Source organism: Myotis lucifugus, unplaced genomic scaffold (genome assembly GCF_000147115.1).
Source record: "Myotis lucifugus unplaced genomic scaffold, Myoluc2.0 scaffold_20, whole genome shotgun sequence".
NCBI classification, from domain to species: Eukaryota; Metazoa; Chordata; class Mammalia; order Chiroptera; family Vespertilionidae; genus Myotis; species Myotis lucifugus.
Window position 1 is genome coordinate 8,822,999 of NW_005871068.1, and position 23,429 is coordinate 8,846,427.

Genomic DNA, 23,429 nt, shown 5'->3' on the forward strand with positions numbered 1-23,429 from the left:
TAGAAGAGCAAGAGTTACCACATCTAATCTTTGAAAACACCCTTTCTTTTTTAAGGATGTATAATACTATAACAGGTAAAATATCAATAGGTTCTAGAAAACAACAGAGCCACCTCTCTGCTTTTTCTTTTTTTTTTTTAACCCAACAGGGCAGGGCAGAAGGATTAAAATCTTTTTATAAAGGAACGACAAATGTTTGAGAAAAGACACTATATAGTCAAGTTCAGAAAAGTGAAAACGTTTAGAGAAGTTTCATAGAAACAATGTGTAGTTCTAATAATAAAACTTATATTTTATAGCATTCAGTAGTTTCTGAAGGGCGTTTACAGTCTTTATCTCATTGTTTCACATGGACCTTACAAGACTGGGAGTTAGATAAATAAGTACTTTAAAAAATCTTTTAGACTATAGAATATTTAGACTGAAGTATGCCTTTTGTAGAATAAAACTAAAGAGTGTGTGAGAAGAATATAGAGCAAGTTTTTGGTTCTGGTTCCATTATTAACTAGCTGTGTGAACTATGATACATCATGTGATGTCTTTGTAAAACTAAGTGTTGGACTTCTGGACTTTAAGAACTAAAATCCTCTGAACTGATGGGTAGTAACAACTTAAATAGGCCATCTTTCCTAAAATAAAGCTTATGCATGCTAGCACATTGATCATTAAGTGACATAGTATTAAAATAATTAAATCAAACCTTTTAAAGGATAATTGCTTAATTGTAAACTTAAAAATTAAAATATTCAGTGATTCAAAGTAGATATTTTTAAAGCAATGAAACACACTGACCTATTCATCTGTTTTAAAAGTAGATTTAGCAGCTGTACTATTGGCTAATTCATTCTTGGAGCTCCTTGCTACATAGTCTTTGGCTTTAGTCCTTGACCAGATTCTTTAGGTATAGACTAATGCTTCAGGCTTAATCAACTTGGTTGCAAAGGCAAGGCCCTAAAATACAAATTGGCAAAAATATGATGGAAATAGTACCAGGCAATTGCTGCTATTGTGAAAGTAAAACAAAGTATGTGCAATGTCAGTTAAGTGTCTAACAGGAACTCTTTCTGGTGGATTTCACGGTATCAGCTAAATTACGTTTACCTCCAAAATTCTTTGCATATGTCTCCAAATCAAAGGGAAAAAATAGTGCTTTCAAAGCTATTTTATGACCTCCACTATTGAGCAAGATGGAGTAATGAGAACCCAATTTATCTTTTATCTTGAAATAACCAAAACATGGACAAAATGTATGTCCGCAGGCCGATGCTCTGTCCACTGAGCCAAACTGGCTAGGGCTCATATTCTTCATTTGTCAAATTAGCATAAAAATTGTATCTACCTCATAGGGTGGTAGTGAGGCTTAAAAGTGTTAGTACATGTAAAAGTCTTAGAAAAGTGAATGGCATGCAGTAAGTGCTAGATAAGTGATGGATAATAATTTCAGTAATGCATAATACTCATTAAAATCAATTCTTCCCAAATCTATATTGTGCAACTACCTTAGTCCAAAAATGTATGGCTCTGTGTAAAATAACTGTATTTCAAATATTATAATCATTTTCTCATTTATTATATCTTCTATCTACATACTTTCTATCAACCTTTGGAATAGATATATTAAGGGGAGAATTTATATAATAATGATAATTATTTTAAGGCCATTATAGAATTTATGAGAATTAAGAAATATTAAGATAAACTATAGTAATTAAAATTCACTCCGTGGTTTTGACCTTTAAAGATGGCATTTCTGAATTTCATAAGCTAGTTTGCAGTCCTACTTACAGAGTTGGCTTTCATATTCAACTTTGCATATGGCCTGAAAAGGGGTTATTTCCAGAGAATGTGCAGGGAGGAGGAGCAGGAGTCCTTCTGGGGGAAATGTGAGAACAGCAGCTCTTTGAATGCCGTGCATGACGTAGCATGGGAAATGTGAGCAGCTGCTGGCGGAGTGTTTCACACGCAGCGGGACAGTGGGAAAAGCAAAGAAGAAAACAAGCAGGGCAAACAAATGCAGAAGAAAGGGTGGGGCGGGGTCAGGCTGCTGCCAAGGAGAGAGGTCAGCCTGGAGCGAGAGGAACACTTAAAAGAACAAAGGATAAAGCAGCTAGAAATGTGAGGGAAGGCCAAAGGTCAGTTGAAGAATAAGGGAGAAGGAAAAGAAAACATGAGCACTTAAACATGAGCAATTAAAAGTATGGCAATTTTAAGTACTCATATCCATATTTCTAAAAAGGAATTAGAGAGATCAAGAGACTAAAAGAGATACATACATATATAAAATTGCTGTTGAAACATATTTAACAGGAACACATTACATTTTTAAAAAACAATAATAAAACACTTATCTGGATTACCATAGTTGCTAGTTTCAGAACTAGCAAAAATAATTCCTGATTAAAACCAGTCAGAAATTAAACAGTGCCTAAAGATCAACAATCCGGCCATTGAACAAATACTTCATAATGATTTTGTTCCCTTTATAAAATCTCTGAAAAAAGTAATATAACTTTCATTCTCTTCAACTAATAAATATTTCTTTGACTCCAACTAGCTTCATTCTCATTTTGTACCTCCATGTATTTGTTCTGTTCACACTCCCTACAGCATTAATTTTTCTCCCTATAGTCCCATACATCCTGATGCCTTTAAAAAAAAATAGAGAATGCCCTTAAAAACTAGACTATTCTTCTTTGGGGTGAGGAGGACAGACACTGGAACATTTGGGTCACGTTACTTTCAAGGTTACCTAGGCAATTTCAGTATCATTCCTTTTGAACGAAGTGCAATTATCTGTAAAAACATTGAAAACCACACTGACTGAGGAAAATGTCCCTATGCTTGACAGGACACTATGACCCCAGTGTGCTCTGAGGGCTGTACCTATCCTGGGCATTTAGATTTACACATTCCTTTAAATCTTTAAAGGGCTTTGTTCACTTCCTGTTTTATTTTGTTAAACAGAGCTGAGGTTAAGCATAAATGATTGTTCTCTCTTTACTGAAAAGATGTTTTTCTAGAACTTAATTATCCTTCTATCACAGGTCATTCTATTCCTAATATCAACAAATCTTTCTGTGACCTAACCTTTTCTAAAACAAACACATTCTTCATTCCTCTTTGTTCTTTTCATTTCCCTTACCTTCAGCTTTTTTAAAACTCCTGCCAGTGGGTACACTAAACTAGATGTTACAGTTGAAATCTTTTTATAAGAGCTACCTACTAGTACAGTTTAGGAAGTGTTAGAGTACTTTTTCCTACATTACTGCAATATTTTTGAATAGTGACTTTCAATCCCTTCAAGTATGTGGATTCCATCTTAACATTCTAAGATTTAGAGAATCTCAACATGATAGAAATACTACTTAATATCTGCTAATTGAGATAAAGTGATCAGCTGATAAAAATTGGTATGAGTTTAGTAACACAAGTGCATTTACTTGTTTATGAAAAATAGTGTTATATGGGCAAGGCAGTTTTGTAATCAACCTAGAGACAATGTCTGATGCAAAAACATATTTGTAGACCTCCTTATAAAACTCTATGATTCAAGTTTGGGAACTAATTTTGTGTGTGTGGTCACATATCAACAGTATTCCCTGGGAGCTTGATGGAAATACAGACTCATGGACTTCATGTAATATCATCTAATACTGAATCTTGGGAGTGTCTTAACAAGCTCTGCAGCTGAGATTATCCATGCTAAGTTTTTAAAAAATATATATTTTTATTGATTTCAGAGAGGAAGAGAGAGGGAGAGAGAGATAGAAACATCAGTGATGAGAGAGAATCATCGATGGGCTGCCCCCCTTCACGCCTTACACGGGGGATCAAGCCCGCAACCCAGGCATGTGCTCTGATCGGGAATCGAACTGTGACCTCCTGGTTCATAGGTTGATGCTCAAACGCTGAGCCACATTGGTCGGGCCATGATAGGTTTTGAGAACTATGTTCTTGACCAGGAATATCCAATAGAAATGTAATGCAAGCTACATACATCATTTTAGATTTTCTAGTAGACACATTAAAAAAGTAAAAACAAACACTGTCAGTTGTTTTACTTGAAGCAACAGGCCCATTTTGTTCACTTGCAAAAAAATATCAAGTTTGAAAAAAATCATAAGAAAGAAATGGGTGAAATTAATTACATTGATATATTTTACTTAACTAGATATATAAAATATTATCATTTCAACATATAAATAATATAAAATATTAATGAAACATTTTACATTCTTTTATACAGTCTTTGAAACGATGTGTATTTATACTTACAACACATTTCAATTTGGACTGGCTACATTTAAGGGTTCAATATCCACATGTAGCTACTATACTGGACAGCATAATTCTAGACCATGTGACTTGGAATACAATAACTATAAATCCATATTTACATTACATTATATTTATCCATATTGGCATCTATAGATTTATAGTTATAAATACACTTAGCAGCAAATTGTGTTACTAGGAATCTATTAAAATAGTTTCCCTCCGCCATCTTTCTGCCTCACATACAAGTTAAGTGCTTGAGTCTCCATGTTCCCATAGCAATGTAACACTCTTGTAATACAGGCAGCCAATCAGTGATTCTCTCTTGTCATTGATGTTTCTATCTCTCTCCCTCTCCCTTCCTCTCTGAAATCAATAAAAAGATATTTAAAAATAAGTCTTCCAGGTGATGCTGATGTTCACTAACATTTGAAAACTACTGATGGAGGAAAACAGATTTCCTTTGAGAATGTCCTCAGATTCATCATTTTCTCCTGAGTTCTGGGATCTAACCACAAGCAGAATCATTTTTGATTTTATTAAAGAAAAAGTAAAAGAAAGACATGCTAAGAAGATAACTGGAGAACCAACTCTTAGCAAAACGGAAGCAAAGGAAACTGGATATCTTCTCCTCACCCTCGGTTAATAATAGGTCCACCTTATTTGTAAGAGCAGATGACACAGCCCACCTAAGGCTCCCTGACTAGAAGGGAACCCATTATGCAAAATAAGTGGTGCAGGATCCTTAGAGAAAAAAAAAGAGTGTGAGGAAAATGTTCAAAATCTGTCAACACATTTAAAGGATCAAATCCTGTGCTCAATGATGATGAGAAGAAACACACTCACATATAGCTATAAGCCTGCTTCAAAAACCTATCCCACCAAAGTAAAGATCAGAAGCTGCTCTGTTGGAATTTTAATTTTTTAATTAAAAATCTTGTTTAGTTTTAAAAATGGAAACAGACTCATAGATACAGAAAATATACTGATGGTTGCCAAAGGGGAGGGGGATTAGGGGCTGGGTGAAAAAGGTGAAGGGATTGAGAAGTACAGATTGTAGTTACAATGTAGTCATGGGAATGTAAAGTACAGCACAGGAAATATAGTCAATGATCTACAGATATAAAAGGCTAAGCGACCAGTGGACCAGCTGACCAGCTGGTAGCTATGATGTGCACTGACCACCAGGGGGCAGATGCTCAACGCAGGAACTGCCAAGCAACAGCAACTTTGCAGGGTGCCCTCTCATACTCCAGGACCCCTCGGGGGAAGTCAGACTGCCAGTTTTGGTCTGATCCCCACAGGCCAGGCCAAGGGATCCCACCTGCTGGAGAGACCCTGCTCTGGTGGGGGAGGGACCGCCGGAGGTTGGCTCCAGGGCGTGTCTGGCCCATCTTGCCCAGTCCCGCCCTGCTGGCCACCTTCTAATTAATTTACTTTCAATGTGCACAAATCCATGCACTGGGCCTCTAGTATTGTAATAACTATGTATGGTGCCAGGTGGGTACTGAAAATATCATATACTTTTATAAAGTATATGATCATCTAACCACTATGCTGTACACTTGAAACTAATACAAAATATGGAATGCAAATAGTAATTGAAAAAATATTTAAAAACCTCGTTTAGTTTTTATAAATGAAGCCATGCAAATATTTATATTGGCCAGCTAAATATGATCCCGTGTACTTCCCTGAATCTTACTAATCTGATTATATAGACAAAGTTCCCAATAAAAAATTATTGCCCAGCCAGTGTGGCTCAGTGGTTGAGTGTCACCTATAAACTAGGAGGTCATGGTTCAATTCCCTATCAGGGCACATGCCTGGATTGTGGGTTCGATCCTCAGTGTGGGGCATGCAGGAGGCAGCTGATCAATGATTCTCTCTCATTATTGATGATTATATATCTCTCTCCCACTCCCTTCCTCTCTGAAATCAACAAAAATATATTAAAAATTATTGAAGAATTTGTAAACCAGAGGTTTTTGAAAGGTCCTACTTTTATAGTATTAGTGTTATAACAGCCTTTTTTGTTTGTTTATAAGATGGAGGAAGGGAGAGAGGGAAGGCCATTGTGGAAGTAATAAAAGAAAATCCACGTGTAAAATTTTGCTTAAGATAGTGTAAACAATAAAGGGAGTTTTGGTAAGGATGTCCTCGAATCAGATAGGATGATTACAATGTCTGCTTGGTACACAGTAGATGCTCAATCAGCACTGATTGAATAAAAGAAGGAAAGAATAAAAGGAGGAATGAAATGTGCAGAAGATGAGGGTCTAGATTCCTGTGACAGAAATTATCACAGATACATGAAGATGGAGTATACAGGGTGGGCAAAAGTAGGTTTACAGTTGTTCATATAAAAAATGCAATAATTACAAAATAATACAAGAATAAACTCACAAATGTAAACGTACTTTTGTCATACTCAGTATAACTGTCTGTATGACTTTGGAAGAATCTTAGGAAACCTTTAAAAACATACATAATTCATGATCCTGTTCTTAAACATATTTGAAGAATGTCATATCTGAAAATGTCTTCATATTCAATGTTTTTCAAGTGATGATATTCCATACAGTCCTACAGTCAATAAAGCATGTACTCTTTATATTAAAGTGCATTTTCAGCCTCTGTTGCTATTTGTGGATTTACTTGTGGTGCAGAGAAATGGTTAGACCAGTGATGGCGAACCCATGACACACGTGTCCGAGGTGACACGTAAACTCATTTTTTGGGTTGATTTTTCTTTGTTAAATGGCATTTAAATATATAAAATAAATATTAAAAATATAAATCTTTGTTTTACTATGATTGCAAATATCAAAAAATTTCTATATGTGACACGGCACCAGAGTTAAGTTAGGGTTTTTCAAAATGCTGACACGCCGAGCTCAAAAGGTTCGCCATCACTGGGTTAGACTATTCCCTAGCAATACTTCCCTAGATTATAACCTTCCCTATAGTACTTGTGCTTGGTGAATAAAGATATGCCTACACCACTAAATATGTGTGCATTGCTTCAAAATTACAAAGTTTTATAATTGGTTTAATTTCCTCATTTGTTTTTTTTAAATATATGAATTTTTATTATTGACAGTATTACAGATGTCCCCCACTTTCCTCCCTTTTTGCTCCCCTCCACCCAGTCCCTGCCCTACCCCTGGCCTTCATCACACTATTTCTGTGTAGATGGGCTATGCATATATGCATATAAGTTATTTAGTTAATCTCTTCCCACCTCCCCACCCCCACTATCCCTCTGAGATCTGGTTTTGATACTCATTTCTATTGGATCAAATATTAGGATTGGTTCTGCTTTAAGAGCTAATTCATCAAAATTACTTTTGGTTGATTTTACTACAATTGCTGAGTTCTAGAGACAACGAGGAAAAATATAATGCTTTATAGTTTTATATTCGAAACTGCAGGTATGATCTTAAGGGGTACACTGAACTGGGCTCATTAATCCATTGGTTTGTAAAAGGAAGATTTCAAAGTTAATATCCCTGAGAATCATTTATAAAGAGGGGAAGCATGAAAGAAGTGAAATATTTCATACCTGTGTGGCCCAAAAGAGCTCTAAGGTATGACTTTGCTAAGTCCAAACTTAACAGGACTTTGAGAAGAAGAAAGAAAAAGGGATGGATGTTGCAGTTCAGAAGGGCTGCTTTATGTCTTGAATGATACATGCTGTGTGTCAGTAATTGTGTCACTTAATGTTTCTAAGTCTCAGTTTTCTTATTTGTACACTAGTGGCCTGGTGCATGAAATTCGTGCACGGAGGGGGGTTCCCTCAGCCCAGCCTGCACACTCTCCAATTGGGGACCCCTTGGGGGATGTCCCAGGGATTGGGCCTAAACCGGCAGTCGGACATCCCTCTCGAAATCTGGGACCACTGGCTCCTAACTGCTCACTTGCCTGCTTGCCTGGTTGCCCCTAACTGCCTCTGCCTGCCTGCCTGATCACTCCTGCCTTCCCCTGCCAGCCTGGTTGCCCCCAATTGCTCTCCCCTGTAGGCCTGATCTTGACCACAACTGCCCTCCTCTGCTGTCCAATTTGGTTATGAATGGTCAGTTTCAATGCCAGTCAGCATCAAACTTTGCCTGCTAGGCAACCATTGGCGCCCCACAGCACCCAGATTTGGTTCTGATTGGTCAGTTTCTATGCCAATCAGCGTCAAAAAGCTCTGCCTCCTAGGCAGCCATTGGTTCTTCACAGCAACCACCTTTGGTTCTGATTGGTCGGTTCCTATGCCAGTCAGTGTCAAAAGCCCCACCTCCTAGACAGCCATTGGTTCTTCACAGCACCCACAATAGGTTCTGATTGGTTGGTTCCTATGCCAATCAACATCAAAAGCTCCGCCTCCTAGACAGCCATTGGTTCTTCACAGCAACCACCTTTGGTTCTGATTGGTTGGTTCCTATGCCAGTCAGTGTCAAAAGCCCCACCTCCTAGACAGCCATTGGTTCTTCACAGCACCCACATTAGGTTCTGATTGGTTGGTTCCTATGCCAATCAACATCTAAAAGTTCTGCCTCCTAGACAGCCATTGGTTCTTCACAGTGCCCACATATGGTTCTGATTGGTCGGTTTCTATGCCAGTCAGTGTCAAAAGCTCCACCTCCTAGACAGCCATTGGTTCTTCACAGCACCCACATTTGGTTCTGATTGGTTGGTTCCTATGCCAGTCAGCATCTCCAGGCCTATCTCTGGGCCTGATCAGAGAGGTGGGGCTGAACAGCCACCCCCTCCGAGGCCGGAAGAGAAAGAAAGGCCTGGCTGCTGGCGAAGCACGAAAAGAAAGAGGGAGAGAAAGAGAGAGGCAAGTACTGGCCAACAGCTGCCACTGAGGCTGTGGATCAGACCCTGCCTCTCTCTCTGGGTCTCAGCCCCCTGGGCAGTCAGTGCTGGGTCACCAGGCTGCAGCGGGGCAGTCAGTGCTGGGTCGCCATGGCAACCCAGTGCTTACTGAAGGACTCCTGGGGTTGGTCAGCCTTCCCTTGTGATGGTAGTTACAACCCTGGGCTTTTATGTATTAGGATGGGAATATGATAATATGTAATACAGAATCATAATGTTATGAGGATTAAATTAGATAATGTACATGAAAACTCTTTGTAACTACAAGGAATGATGGTTTCCTACACCAAAAACACATTGTCTAGTAGAAACATCATACCAATGTGTCCATGGTGAGGGAGAAAATATGATTTTATTTTTACAGAGAGTTTCAAACAAAAACCAATGTCTCTATACTTACACTTGTGGATTCAAAATAAATACAGAACTCTCCTATTTCTAGATACAGATTAATTGTAATTGGCTCTTACTCTGCTGTTGATATTCATATCTACATGGTTTATCTGTTTCTTTCATTTTGACTGTTATCACATACAGCTAAAAACAACAACATGTTTTTCTTTAAAAATAAAAATTAATGGGTCATGTAACTAAACTCAGGATATTCTTTTTTAAAATATATTTTTATTCATTTCAGAGAGGAAGAAAGAGAGATAGAAACATCAATGATGAGAGAGAATCATTGATCGGCTGCCTCCTGCACACCCCCTACTGGGGATCGAGCCTGCAACCAGGCATGTGCCCTTGACTGGAATTGAACAGGGGACCCTTCAGTCTGCAGGCTGACGCTCTATCCACTGAGCCAAGCCGGCTAGGGCCAGGATATTCTGATAGTAGACATAGCCTGGTAGTATTTCTTTTACTACAAAATTTTGCGCAAATTTAAGACTCTTTCTTAGGTTTACTAGTATATCTGACTTCCTGCTACTCCAAATCTCTATTTCTTGCTTTTCTTTTTTTTTAGTAGACAAGGAAACAAAGATGAATTTGACTTACTTTTATTGTGATTTTAGTAACTAATGTAGCACTGTAAGTGACTAAATGTTTATTTATTTTTTGAAATATAATATATCATAACGATGGTGGGCTCAAACTCCCCTCCACAGAGGCTGGGTAATGTTTTAGTTCTCATGTACATTCTTCGAAATGTAAAGTGTTCTCAATGAGTTGCTCTTCCAGTAATGGGGAAAAAAATTGATGTGAACCTCATTTCTTGCTTTATTCACTTTCTGCACAAGACTCATATTTATAATACAGCAGAGTGGTTAGAATTGTGGTAAAGAAATGGAATCATCTTGACTCAGTAATGTGCAAACCAAAACCTTGGATTTACCAGCTTTCCACTAACAACACTTTGAAAGCCTATCCTAAGGTCATGTTAAAAAATAGCAACAAGTGAAATTCGCCACAATAAGAGCATATACCACAAACGAACTGAACTGTTTAACATGAAAAGGCTGTCTGTATGTGGGTTTGGGGGGATGAGAGGTTTCAAAGTTAGAATTATAGAAGGAAAAACATCATTCCAACAAGCCCCATCTGTATTATGAATAAAGGGGGCAACTCTATTGATTCTAAACTAAATTTTGTCATGTGGTATCTCCCCCAACATCAGATACAGAATCATAGGATTGAACTAGATGTGACCTTAGGCAAAATGGACTGTCTCATGTTATAAATGAGAGCATTGAAGCTGAGAGAGGTTAAATGGCTTTCCCAAGATAACATGGTCAAATAATAGCTGAGCTTCAATTTGAAGTTAGGCCTTCTGATATTCACTCCAATACTCTTTTTATTGTATCACACAGTCCCCTTTCATGTACTTCCTTATATTTATATCCAAGTCCTTATTTATTTTAAACAATGGATGAAAATCAAGCTATTAATATTTCCTCCTACTTTACATATATATAAATAGCTCAAGCTATAATGGATCCCTTAGCATAGATTAAAAAAAAAACTTTTCCTATCATCATAATCTTTTGGCCTTATTTGCAAATTTAGGTGCAACTGTTACAAATCTTGTAGTACATTCTGAAAGCAAATGTGGCATTCAGCTCTCTAAAAGAAATGTTAAGATATAGTTCAAGAGTGCTTGTATATAATAAATGTGGGCATTGCTTTGCCTTGGACATTTATCACTTTCCTTGTTTATGCTTAAAATGAAAAACATACTAAGGATGAAACTGATAAGATTTTAAAAAATATATATATTTTATTGATTTCAGAGAGGAAGGGAGAGGGAGAGTGAGAGGGAGAGGGAAAGAGAGATAGAAATATCAATGATGAGAGAGGATCATTGATTGGCTGCCTTCTGCACGCCCCCTACTGGGGATCAAGCCCACAACCCCAGGCATGTGCCCTTGACTGGAATTGAACCCAGGACCCTTCAGTCTGCACAGCGACACTCTATCCACTGAGCCATATCAGTTAGGGCAAAACTGGTAAGATTTTAAAAGTACTTAACCACTATGGAGCAAACGTACATAGGAATTCATTGCTTAACTATATTGCCTTGCTTTAGTCAATGCCACTTATAACATTCTATCATCCAAATATTTCAAGATTATTGATCACAACAAGAATTAAATGATATGAAATCTCAGGAGGTCATGAATTTGGACTTGTTTTTATTAAAGCTTGAGCAATTCTTTAACAGGACTGTCGATCACACCCCTAAATGAACTGCCATTTGGAAAACTCATCTGGTTTTCAGTATTTTTCTTATTATAACTTTGAGAGAAAATATTTTTAAACCCAGTTGCCACTCTGTCTTCAGTAGCATACACTCTGCATCCTATGAAATTGGAAAAAGGAAGGAAAACAGTTCTCCAATTCTGTCATTAAACCAGCTTTACAGTTTGGGGGTATAAGACAGTGTCCTTCACATAGGTAACATATTGACATGTCTCCTCCACCATTAGGTTTTCTGAGTTCTTACTATGAGCCAGGTACTGTACTAACAACTCTCCATGAATTAGTTCGCTTAATATTACAGCAAGCATGTTAGAAATGAGAAAATTAACAATCAGAAAGGTCAAGTGACTTCAAGGTAATTCAGTGACTCTGATTCCAAAACCTGTATGCTATAATAGTAATAATTATAATGGCGATAGTACCAATAGTTGGAACTTACATAGTGTTACATGGGACTAGTACTGTTCCAAGTACTTACCATGTATTTTGACTTACTTGTTCTAATAAACCAATATTTTAGGAACATTTATTATCCCCATTTTTTTTCAGATGAAAGATTGAGGCATAGAGAGTTTAAATAACCTTGATCACACTTATATTCCCTGCAGGTTTGTGGACAAATGCTCTTTCTTTAAAACATTTTAGGATGTCTTACCTTTGACTTTTGTTTACATTAGGAATCCCAAGGGAAAGATGTTTTGAGAATCCAAGCAATAATAGTACAGAGTAATTGTATGCTAGTAATTTAGTTTTTTAAATCATGATTCAGCATTATCTTCTATGTTTATTGCAAGATATAGGAAAGCCTAACTTTAAGCCATTTATAAAAGTTAATGTTAATAGGTTTGAAAACATTTATATAGGGACTTCACAAACAATATAAAATATCCTATAGTCGCAAAATATTTTTGTGAATGTCATATGAAAAAATTACTTTTATTGTTCCTCGTAAACAAGCTTTATCTGTATATTCTCTTATTGGAATAGGGAACTGCAATGCTAATAATGCGCCTACCTGCAGGAGCTTCCATCTGGTGTTCAGGTCTTCCAGAATATTGAGGTTATATGGTGACAACTGAATGCCCAATGTGGTGAGTTGACGAGCAAGGTCATTGACGTGGCTTACATTCTCTTTAAGAGGCGCAATTTCTCCTCGAAGTGCCTGTGTGAAATAGTCAAGGGCAAATTGGAAGATGAGAATATTTAAAACAAAGAAACAGACATGTGGGAACTATAAGATATTTTATTCTGTTTGGGGTGCAGTATCAGTGATATTAGCCCTATCATAGAGGTAGTATAACAATGAACATTTGTTAATGGGTAAAGAATAATATTTCTTGAGTAATTCTTAGATGCCTAATCCTGTGGTAAACTCTGTCCACATGTAATTTGATTTTATTCCTACATAATAACCCTATGAGGTTAATACTTGGAGAATTCTCATTTTACACAGAGAAAACAAACTTAGAGAGATTAAACCTTGCCCAAGATTCCATGGGTCAAAATTGAGAAACCTGGAATACATACCCAGGTTTTCCTGTCTCCAGAGTGCTTATTATTTTTAAAAAATATATCTTAATTGTTGAAAATATCACAGATGTATCCCTTTCTTCCCCATTGACATCCTCTACCCTGCCAGGCCTTCACCACACTATTATTTTTGTCCATGGGTTATGCATATATGCATATAAATGCTTATTCTTAACTATTATATTATATACCTCTCCAAAGAAGTTCTGGATTGGCAAAGTAATGGGAAAAATATGGTGCTGCTAGATTCTAAATTCTACTCATCTCACAACTAGATATAGATCTTTTTTTACAATAAAAAGATATACTCAGTCATAAAATATTACATGCATACTTTGCACCAACTACGTAATAAATAGATTCATTTAGAGATTAGGGTATTTTGTCAAGTTTTAAGAATGACTTCCTGGTCTTTTGGTATTTTAGTCCTTGTAGCAATGACTTAAGAAGGCTCCCATGGGGCTTCTCAGCTGTCTCTAAAGCATTAGATTGGGATTCTCTGATGCAATACATCATGACAATCTGTTGAACAGAAGAACACTATGCAGATATGGGGAAGATATTACCATGCGTCATATCTACCCTATTGAGATGACATTTATGGATCTTTAACATGATGTATGATGTCCAAATGTTCCAATGAGCAATTTCTAACGGACAAATTCCCTTACTTAGGAGAACAATTTGTGTAATATAATGTCTGTGCACAAGGATAGCATCATTTACTTGGCTATAGTGCTGTTTTAACTTGCTTGATCTGGGCATGTGTTATTTCTCTGTTTCCCTATGTTGATAAAAGACATTGTTTACACTCACCTCATCTATAACCCTCCAGTTCATTCCCATTGCAAATGGAAGAAACCCGTATGTACATTCTAAATAAGAATGCAATTATCCTCTCAAATCTACCTGAATATCTCACCACTAAAATGTGGTACTGTGTAGAGTATAAGATTCTTATATAGTTCTTAGAAAACACAAGACACTGTGCTAATCTCTGCTGAACTCATAGTTTCTTTTAAAGTGATCATTAAAAATATTAAAAGATCATGGGGTTTCTTTTGAGAGATACTCTGGAATTAGTGGTGATTGTGGCACAACCATGTGAATATGCTAAACACTGATGAATATTAGACTTTAAAAGGGTGAATTTTATGGTATGTGAATTACATATCCATAAAAATTAAAACAAAAACAAAAGACACACTTCTGACTGAACACATACATACAATAAGTCTATGTGATGTATGCATCTTTATTCAACTTCATGTCAGTGGAATGTCATAGGAATCAGTCTAAAACTAAAAGTTTTTATAGGGATTGATAGTAAATATTACTTCATTTCCTTATAAGTGAATGATGCATAATAATTTTGTTTTGCATAATATAAATGTTGGAAAACAGATTTCTTAAATGACAATGGAGAAACCTAGATAAGGACAATTATTACAAAATGGAATCAATCTCTTCTGGATAATAACGTGTTGGTAGTAACCACTAATAAATATCATATGAGTGGAAATGGTAAGTGGGAAACCAGGCATAATCTGACAATGCTGCAGATTAAACCTCTATGCTAATCATCTGCCTTCACTAGTGTGGCTCTCAGCCATTAAATTGAGTATCCATCTTAGTTAAATCATATCTAGATTTCAGCTCTCTTTGGATTACATAATCTACATGTTCAAATGTCTCTTTTTAGAACACTAGAGGCCTGATGCACGAAATTTGTGCAATAGTAGGCCTTCTTTCCCCCGGATGCCGGCAATGGCTTCCCTCCATCTGCCAGCAGGCACTCAGGACCCGGGCTTCCCTCACAGTCCCAGCTTTGTCTGGAAGGTCATCTAGAAGGACGTCTGGAAGGATGTCTGGTCAAATAAGCATATTACTCTTTTATTATTATAGATTTTGATTTTCACTTTCTGCCCCAAAATCCTGGGCACATATATTAATCCTACATCAATGCTTTGGAGCAGTGGTTCTCAACCTTCCTAATGCTGCAACCCTTTAATCATGTTGTGGTGACCCCCAATTTCATTGTTACAAATTGAACATAATTAAAGCATAGTGATTAATCACAAAACAATATGTAATTATATATGTGTTTTCCAGTGGTCTTAGGCGACCCCTGTGAAAGGGTCATTGGACCCCCAAAGGGATTGCGACCCACAGGTTGAGAACCGCTGCTTTGGAGGATGAAAGGGATTAAAAAACAAGTTCCAGCAATCATAATTAATCACAACACTCACTTTCCCTTCCCCTCTCCTCCCCTCCTCCTCCTCCTCCTCCTCCTTCTTATTCCTCTCTCTCTCTCTCTCTCTCTCTCTCTGTCTCTCTCTCTCTCTCTCTCTCTCTCTCCCTCTCCCCCCACCCATCACTATCATAGGATCTTATGGCTTCTTTTTTATACTCATACTAGAGGCCCAGTGCATGACATTCGTGCACTGGAGGGGGGATCCCTCAGCCCGGCCTGTGCCCTCTTGAAGTCCAGGGAGCAGGCCTAAGCCAGCAGGCGGACTTCCCCCAAGGGGTCCTTAGTGCTGCCTTGGAGGTGGGAGAAGCTCCCGCCACCGCCACTGCACTCACCAGCTCTGAGTCTGGCTTCTGGCTGAGCGGTTCTCCCCCTGTGGGAGCGCACTGACCACCAGGGGGCAGCTCCTGCATTGAGCGTCTTTCCCCTGGTGGTGTGTGTCATAGTGACTGGTCATTCTGCCATTCAGTCAGTTTGCATATTAGGGTTTTATTATATAGGCTCTAGCAATTATAATAAAAGTTCTCTTAACTAATCTCCACTTAAGACTCACCAGATTAGCCAGAGTCTTTATTCTTCTGTGAAATACACTGTCTGGGGCCTCTACCAACCTCTAAATAGAATGTTAGAAGTATCTGTTAGTATGCATGGTCTTCAGCTCTCATTAGTTGTCAGTTGTGTTCTCAAATGTGTTTTTGCCAGTTAATGTTGCAATTATATGATTTAAATATTTTTCTAACCAAAGAAATATGTCTGAAATGAGTTATTATTTCTATGAAAACCAGGAAAGTTCCTTAAAAATTAAAAAGAAGGACTGTTGAATTGGAGTGGACAAGACTAAAAAATTGGAAAAATAATCTAAAAAATTTAGAAGGATTCGGCATTTAGAATAATTCTCATGTTTCCTGATGCACTCTGCCTACATTAAAGAAACTGGAAATCAAAAGTTTGCATTATCAGTGCAATTCATGGAGAACTCTAATCAGTGAATCTACACTCAAAGAAAAAAACCGTCACACAATATTAAAACATTGATGGCTATTTTAGGATGGAATAAAATGTTTAAAAAAATATGTTTAATGGTTCCCTGATTTAACTGTCTTTTTCAATTAGTGGTTAACACTAGGTCCTAATTGAATTGGAATAAAGAGCATCCCATCTAATAATAGACAAACATGGTAATTGACCGTACCTTCGCTATGCCTCCCATTGGCTAATAAGTGTGATATACAAATTAACCACCAACAAAGATGGCGGCTAATTTGCATACTGCAGGCAGGGCGGGACAACGCCATTCCGCCTGGCCCGCCGCCATCTGGGCCTGCTATTTGCGACCCAGGGCAGTGGGGCGGGACAGCGCCATCCCGCCTGCCCTGCCGCCATCCGGGCCTGCTATCTGTGACCCGGGGTGGCGGGCATCCGTGTGCGACCCGACCCAGGGCAGCTGGGCGGGGCAGCAGCGATTGGCTGGCTCTCCCAGGCGTCCCGTGTGCGACCCGTCTGGGGCGTCCTGTGTGCAACCTGACCCGGGGCGGTGCCCCAACCCATGATCGGCCCTGCAGTGTGCGCGACCCAGGGCGGCACCCCAACCCCCGGGTCGGCCCTGCCATGTACGCGACCCGGGGAGGCGGGGCAGGCACGGAGGGATCGGGCCTGCCATCTGCCACCCGGGTAGCGGGCCTAAGCCAGCAGGTGGTTATCTCCCGAGGGGTCCCAGACTGTGAGAGGGCACAAGTGGGGCTGAGGGACAGCCCCCCATCCCCCCTCCCCCGCCAGTGCACAAATTTTTGTGCACCGGCCTCTAGTCTATTATAAACTTATAAAAATAATGTATTTTTATTGATTTCAGAGAGGGAAAGGGAGAGAGATAGAAACATCAATGATGAGAGAGAATCATAAATTAGTTGCCTCCTGCATGCCCCCCCTCCCCCATGGGACTGAGTCCACAACTTAGGCATGTGCCCTGACCAGGAATTGAACCGTGACCTCCTGGTTCATAGGTTGACACTCAACCACTGAGCCACACCGGCCGGGCTAAACTTTTACTGCTACTGTTTTACTGACATTACTACTGCTACTATGATTAATTAAGGATAAAAAACCCCATAGGTCTAGTTGAATTTGAATGCCTAAATTTCTGTTAAGATAAATAGAGCCTTGGAGAGAAGTTAGTTGATAAAGAGACAACTTGGTGTAAGGTTCAGTTTGGGCAGATATTGTGATGGGCATGAACAGACTGAAGAACTTTAACCAGCAAGAAATCATTGTAAGGTCACTAAATACACAAGGATGGAGGAAAGGAGATAACTGGTGGCAGAAACAAAAAGAAGATAAAAAAGGGGCAGGAGAGTGTCCAAGTCATTTTGGCATTTGACTTAGGTTCTGGGGGCAGCTCCATAGTACCTGAGGATGGCTATGGATTGTCAATGCCTAGAAGTGTACATAACAAAAACTAAAAACTCCTCAACTCTGAATCACAGGACATACTATATAAAGAGTGAATTACAGGTACCATGTCATTTCAATGGGTGTGACTTTGGGTTTGGCTATATTTCAAATATTAGTGCTGCTAATATTATACAATATAAATTAATCTTTAAATTATTAAACACTAAACAAAATGCCAAAACGTATAGTTAACTCTGAGCAATATGACGTGCTATTAAGATACTACCAAAATTTCATTAGATTTTATTCTAGTTTGAGAGCAGTGAGAAAATATCGAAGGGAGCCATTATACTGTGGATTTTCTTGGAATCACTTAAACATCTGGAATATGTTCTCCATGAAAGAGCAAACTAAGTCTAATTTTATTATGACTAGTTTCAAGCAGGCAGAATTTTCACTTCATTAAATGTTGTCTGATTATAGATATAAAAGTACTGATTTAGAATGATATATTAGTCTGATATGTCAAGTTTTTCTTCTTTTTTATGAAATTAAATTGCCTGTCAGGTCTTTGCTTATCGTTATGTAGTTAAAGATTTGTTCAAATGTGGATTTATAATTGTAGTCATTATCCACTTTGCAACAAAAGAAAGGAATGGTCTATTAACAAAGGAAGCAGTTTTGACTAGATATTCAAGGGATAATTCCACAAGGCACAGAAAAAAGTCAATGTGGAGGACTGGAAAGAGTAAGTTGATTCACTTCTATTTAAGGGCCTCTAATTCCTTTATGAAGTATGAAGTGAAGGGATCAAAATTCTGCCACCCTGAAGCTGCTTTTTTGGGATATTTATTTAAGCTGTTTATTAAGAAACAAAAGACTCAGAAAGAACCTTTGACCCCCCTTTTCTGCCCAAGAGATTCAGACAGAGAAACCTGCTACAGGATGGAGAGTTTAGGATGTCCCCTTAGCCTAATTTGCATTAAGTATGGTAAAGAAGAGGGTTTCAGGCAGGTGCCTGCTGGCTAGATACCCTTGTATCCCGTTGTTTTTGAGTCTCCTAGCAAGGATTTGCTTGCCAAGTGTGTTCCCCTCTTCCTCAACTACCTGAAAATCACACATTCTCACTTCAGAAATGTAATACTCCATTTCCCCCCTTTTCTCCTTTGTCCAAAACTGTGTCATATATCCAATGTTGCCTCACTGTCTTGGGAATTTTCATGCCTATGTGAATTCCCCATGTGCATGTATTAAAGTTTGATTTTTTCTTGTTAATCTGTGTCTATTAATTTGATGGTTGGCCCAGCCAGAAGAACTTAGAAGGTGGGAGGAAAAGTATTAATATTTTTTAGCCCCGACAGAAGCAACAGAGTTGGCATAGAATTGATATGTAACCAATATTCATATTATGTAAATAGGAGTTAAAGGTAAGTGGGAACATTTGAATTAGTTGTGATAGAGGCTGTGCGATGGATTTGACCTAAGAAACTAGCAAGGTTGCCAGGCATGTTGAGGGCCCATTTGAGGCCAAGGACTCACATATTTTAGCCGAACCAATCTGCCCAATTTTCTCTTTCTCTAGGTGTCCCATGCAAACATGGAGAAAACAGTTGGTTCAGGGGTTTTGTCAGGTGGCTGTGGCACAAACACTTAGGGACAAGGGAGTTTAAATTTTAGCTGGAATGTAATTGGAAAACAGACTGTGGAGTCTAAACTGGATTAGGAAGAAAGTGAAGCAAGATAAGGCTTGGAGATGGAGAGAAAATAACAGGGGCAAGTGATGGAGGTTCAAGACAATCCAAGAAAGACCATAGCAGGAGTAGCTGTACAAGCAAGCAAGAAGGAGAGGAAACTACAATGCTTGAATTAGCGCTGCCATTTTTGAGTTTATAAATTGTGTGATATATATATCACACACATATCTAGTGTTGTATTTATATATCAATGGTGCTACTGAAAATCAGAAAAATTTCCCTTCTAAGCAATATTAAACATTCTTCCTGAAAACTCAACCTACTAATTTATAAAGGTCCTATTTCACTTACTAGGAATTCGAAATTAGTAGGGTCTGATGATGAAATGTCATTCTAGGGCTATATGCGCTGTCATTCTAGAGCTATATGCGCTGTGCAGAGAAATCCACATTATGAATGCTACTTAAAAAATGAAGTAGTGACTGACTGCATTTCTCTCTACAATGAAACTTTACTGAACAAATGTTTGTGGATCAAATCCATTGAAAAATAGGCTAAAAAGAGGAGGCACTAGGAAAAGTCCCAGGATTCTTCATGCTGTAGTAGTGAGAAGCTGAGGGGGAGGAAATGGAAATCATGTCCACAAATACAGGTTTTAATACCGGTACTGGGTCTCGTATATATGTCTCACAGAAGGCCTTATAGGGCCCAGGTACCCAGGATTTGGGGCAGGTACAACCCAGCTGGGTTTGCAGCTTTTGCATTTTTGGATGTTTATATCATCCAGATGAGAGTGAGTGCTCACCACTGGGGCCAAGATGGTCAAAGGCTATATTCTGCTTTGCGCAGAGGATCAGAGACCTACTGGAACCTTTAAAATGCCTGGAAGGGAGGAAATAAGCTGTTCAAATGTGGTTGAACCAATAACAAAGAAACACAAGATAAGATGTAGGCAAGCTTTTCATGTTTCACTGTTGTCTGTAATTTTTGGTTCTTTATTCTGGTTGTTTCCCTGCCTGGTGTGGTGCACAGGATGTAAGTTCAGTTTTTGTCTCTGAATACCTACTGCCTCCTGCTGGGTTTCAGAGAAGCAGAATCTGAGTGCTTTTAAGAGAAGGAGAGTGAGAAAAACAGGAGGACAGGATAAGATAGGTAAGCAAGGATGCGGCCTCTGCTGGAGACCAGCATCAGCCTGGTCCCACAGGGAGCTCTGGAGCACAAATTATACCATAGTTGGCCTGTCTTGAGACAAGGGGGTTATCCTGTTCTACCTCAATGTCATTCAGTTTTTGCCACTAGCTGCTCCCTATCAGTCTCAGAGAAGGTGTGGTGTAAATTCCCAGGCAAGGTGGCTTCCTTTTGGCTGTGAAAGGTTTCCTGGAAAAGAGTGCAACTATGAGTCTCTAGCAGCCAACACGGAGTTGCTGGGGGATGAGTGCACTAGTCTAGTCAAGGAATCAGGCTGAGGCGCCCAGAGTATCCAGTACATAGACTAACTTTATTATCCATTTCTCCAATCTCGTTTACCCTTAGACTTCAAATGTCAGGTCCTTTTTATCTATCATCTATCTATCTATCTATCTATCTATCTATCTATCTATCTATCTATCATCTATTTATTCTTATATATTTTTATTGATTTCAGAGAGGAAGGGAGAGGGAGAGAGAGATAGAAACATCAATGATGAGAATCATTGATTGGTTGCCTCCTGCATGCCCCCTACTGGGGATTGAGCCCACAACCAGGACACGTGCCCTTGACTGGACTTGAACCTGGGACCCTTCAGTCCAAAGGCCAACGTTCTATCCACTGAGCCAAACCAGCCAGGGCTGTCAGGTCCTTTTTTTAAAAATACATTTTTATTGACCTCAAAGAGGACGGGAGAGGGAGAGAGATAGAAACATCAATGATGAAAGTGATTCATTGATTGGCTGCCTCCTGCACACCCCACACTGGGGATCGAGCCCCCAACCTGGGCATGTGCCCTGACTGAGAATAGAACCGTGACCTCCTGGTTCATACGTCAATGTTCAACCACTGAGCCACACCAGCCAGGCAGATACTTTTATTTTTTCTTGCAAGAGGCTTATCTTATTACTGTCATTATGGGGCTATCACAGATTTTCCACAAATCTGAGATATACCATTCTTGCCATAAGATCAAGTTCTTGATTTCTGCCAAATACTGAGGGATTTTTATGTGGAGTTAAGACCCAGGGTGTAGTTTGCAGATTGAATGAGTACATCAATTTGCCTTTAGTGTCACTTTTTGCCTCTGGTGGAGACATTCTCGACAATAAATTATGCCATTGAAACATGTACTATTTTTAAATAGAGATGTGGCTGCATTCCATTCCAGCATCAGTTTTTATGGTGGGAGCCTGAAGGCAAAATATTATGCTGTTTCTTTCCATTGTCTTCCTTGAATTCAGATTTCAAGGCAATTCTTGTACAGTTTCATATTTGGGCATGATCACTTTTGACGAGCAAAGTGAATAAGGACATAAATAATGAAACCGATTCAGAACTAATGACCTAGATGTAGCATAATCAGGATGACTTAGAGTATGTTAAGTAAAAAAATACAACCACCAGATTTTAGGAAAACAATATGAACTTTGAAGGCATGACAAAATTTGGTGAGTTTATTGCCTAAGCAATTATCAGTAATTATATTTTAACTATGGTTTCCCCTCAGAGTCACCACAGTTCTAAATTTATGGCACTAAGAGAATAGCTATTAACTGCAGTATTTTTCCCTATAGAGAACGCTTATGTTTTTATGAAAAATTATCTTGTTTCTTTTTGTATTATTGAAAAAGAATGCACACCCAAACACAAAAACATAAATTATTTAAAAATTTTTTCAATTTACATCCATCATGGTTCTTCACGTTTTAGGACATGGCTTCACTATGAAGCTTATAACCCCAACATTGTTCAAATTAAAGCTGAATTCTAGTTTTACCACACTAAGTGCCCTGCTTCTTTCTTTTCTGTTCACGCTGTTCATTTTGCCTTCCCAAATATAAATTGGAAATGAGGAGAAGGACAGAACTGGACACAAAGGAAAGGCTTTTACTTATAAGAACAAGTTGTACACACATTAGTTACTTTAATTTCCTTGGAAACTTGTTTTATAATCCTAACTCTGACTGCTAATTATTTCCCCTTTAGAGAGAAAAAAGAAGCAAACAATCTCCCCCAAAGTAACCCCCCCAAACATGTCAAGCTATTCACAGCTTTCTAATGACACAATTAAAAAGGCAGTTCATGAATGCTTTACAGAGGCTAAATGCAAAATATGCACAATTAAAATTAAAAGGTTCTAACGAGTGTAAATAAATCACTTAAGCAGTCCATGTGTTTAGGCTGTTAAGGAAACAGAAGAAATGCCAATATTTCTTTCTGACAAAATTTAATTATATGTGACAAAAGTTCAAGCAAAATAGCAGTTAATGAAATCTGTTTACTTATTTAAGAATAAGTAACAATCCATAAACCACTAAAAACATCAACCACAAGGACATTGATATTCAAATTCAGGAGTTATTTTAGACAGATTAAGTTTTAGATTTCACAGGTTTTTTGAATTTGCAAAAGTTTCTGCCAGTCTGAAATGTTCACGGTCTGTGCCCACATTTGCCACCACCATCGCCCTTGCCTAGGGGGACTGTCTTTCTCTCAACCTTCCCAGCCAGACCTCTGTCTAAGGCAGTGGTTCTCC

The 23,429-nt window shown here is 38.4% G+C and overlaps 1 protein-coding gene across 1 annotated transcript in view; it reads right to left on the reverse strand.

Annotated features, from left to right (window-relative positions):
• DMD (dystrophin) overlaps window positions 1-23,429 on the reverse strand; it is a 2,279,750-nt gene that overhangs the window by 337,780 nt on the left and 1,918,541 nt on the right. Inside the window, exon 60 of the mRNA XM_023751347.1 lies at window positions 12,854-13,000. Within this exon, the coding sequence (XP_023607115.1) occupies window positions 12,854-13,000 (147 nt within the window). The remainder of the gene's footprint in view (window positions 1-12,853; window positions 13,001-23,429) is intronic.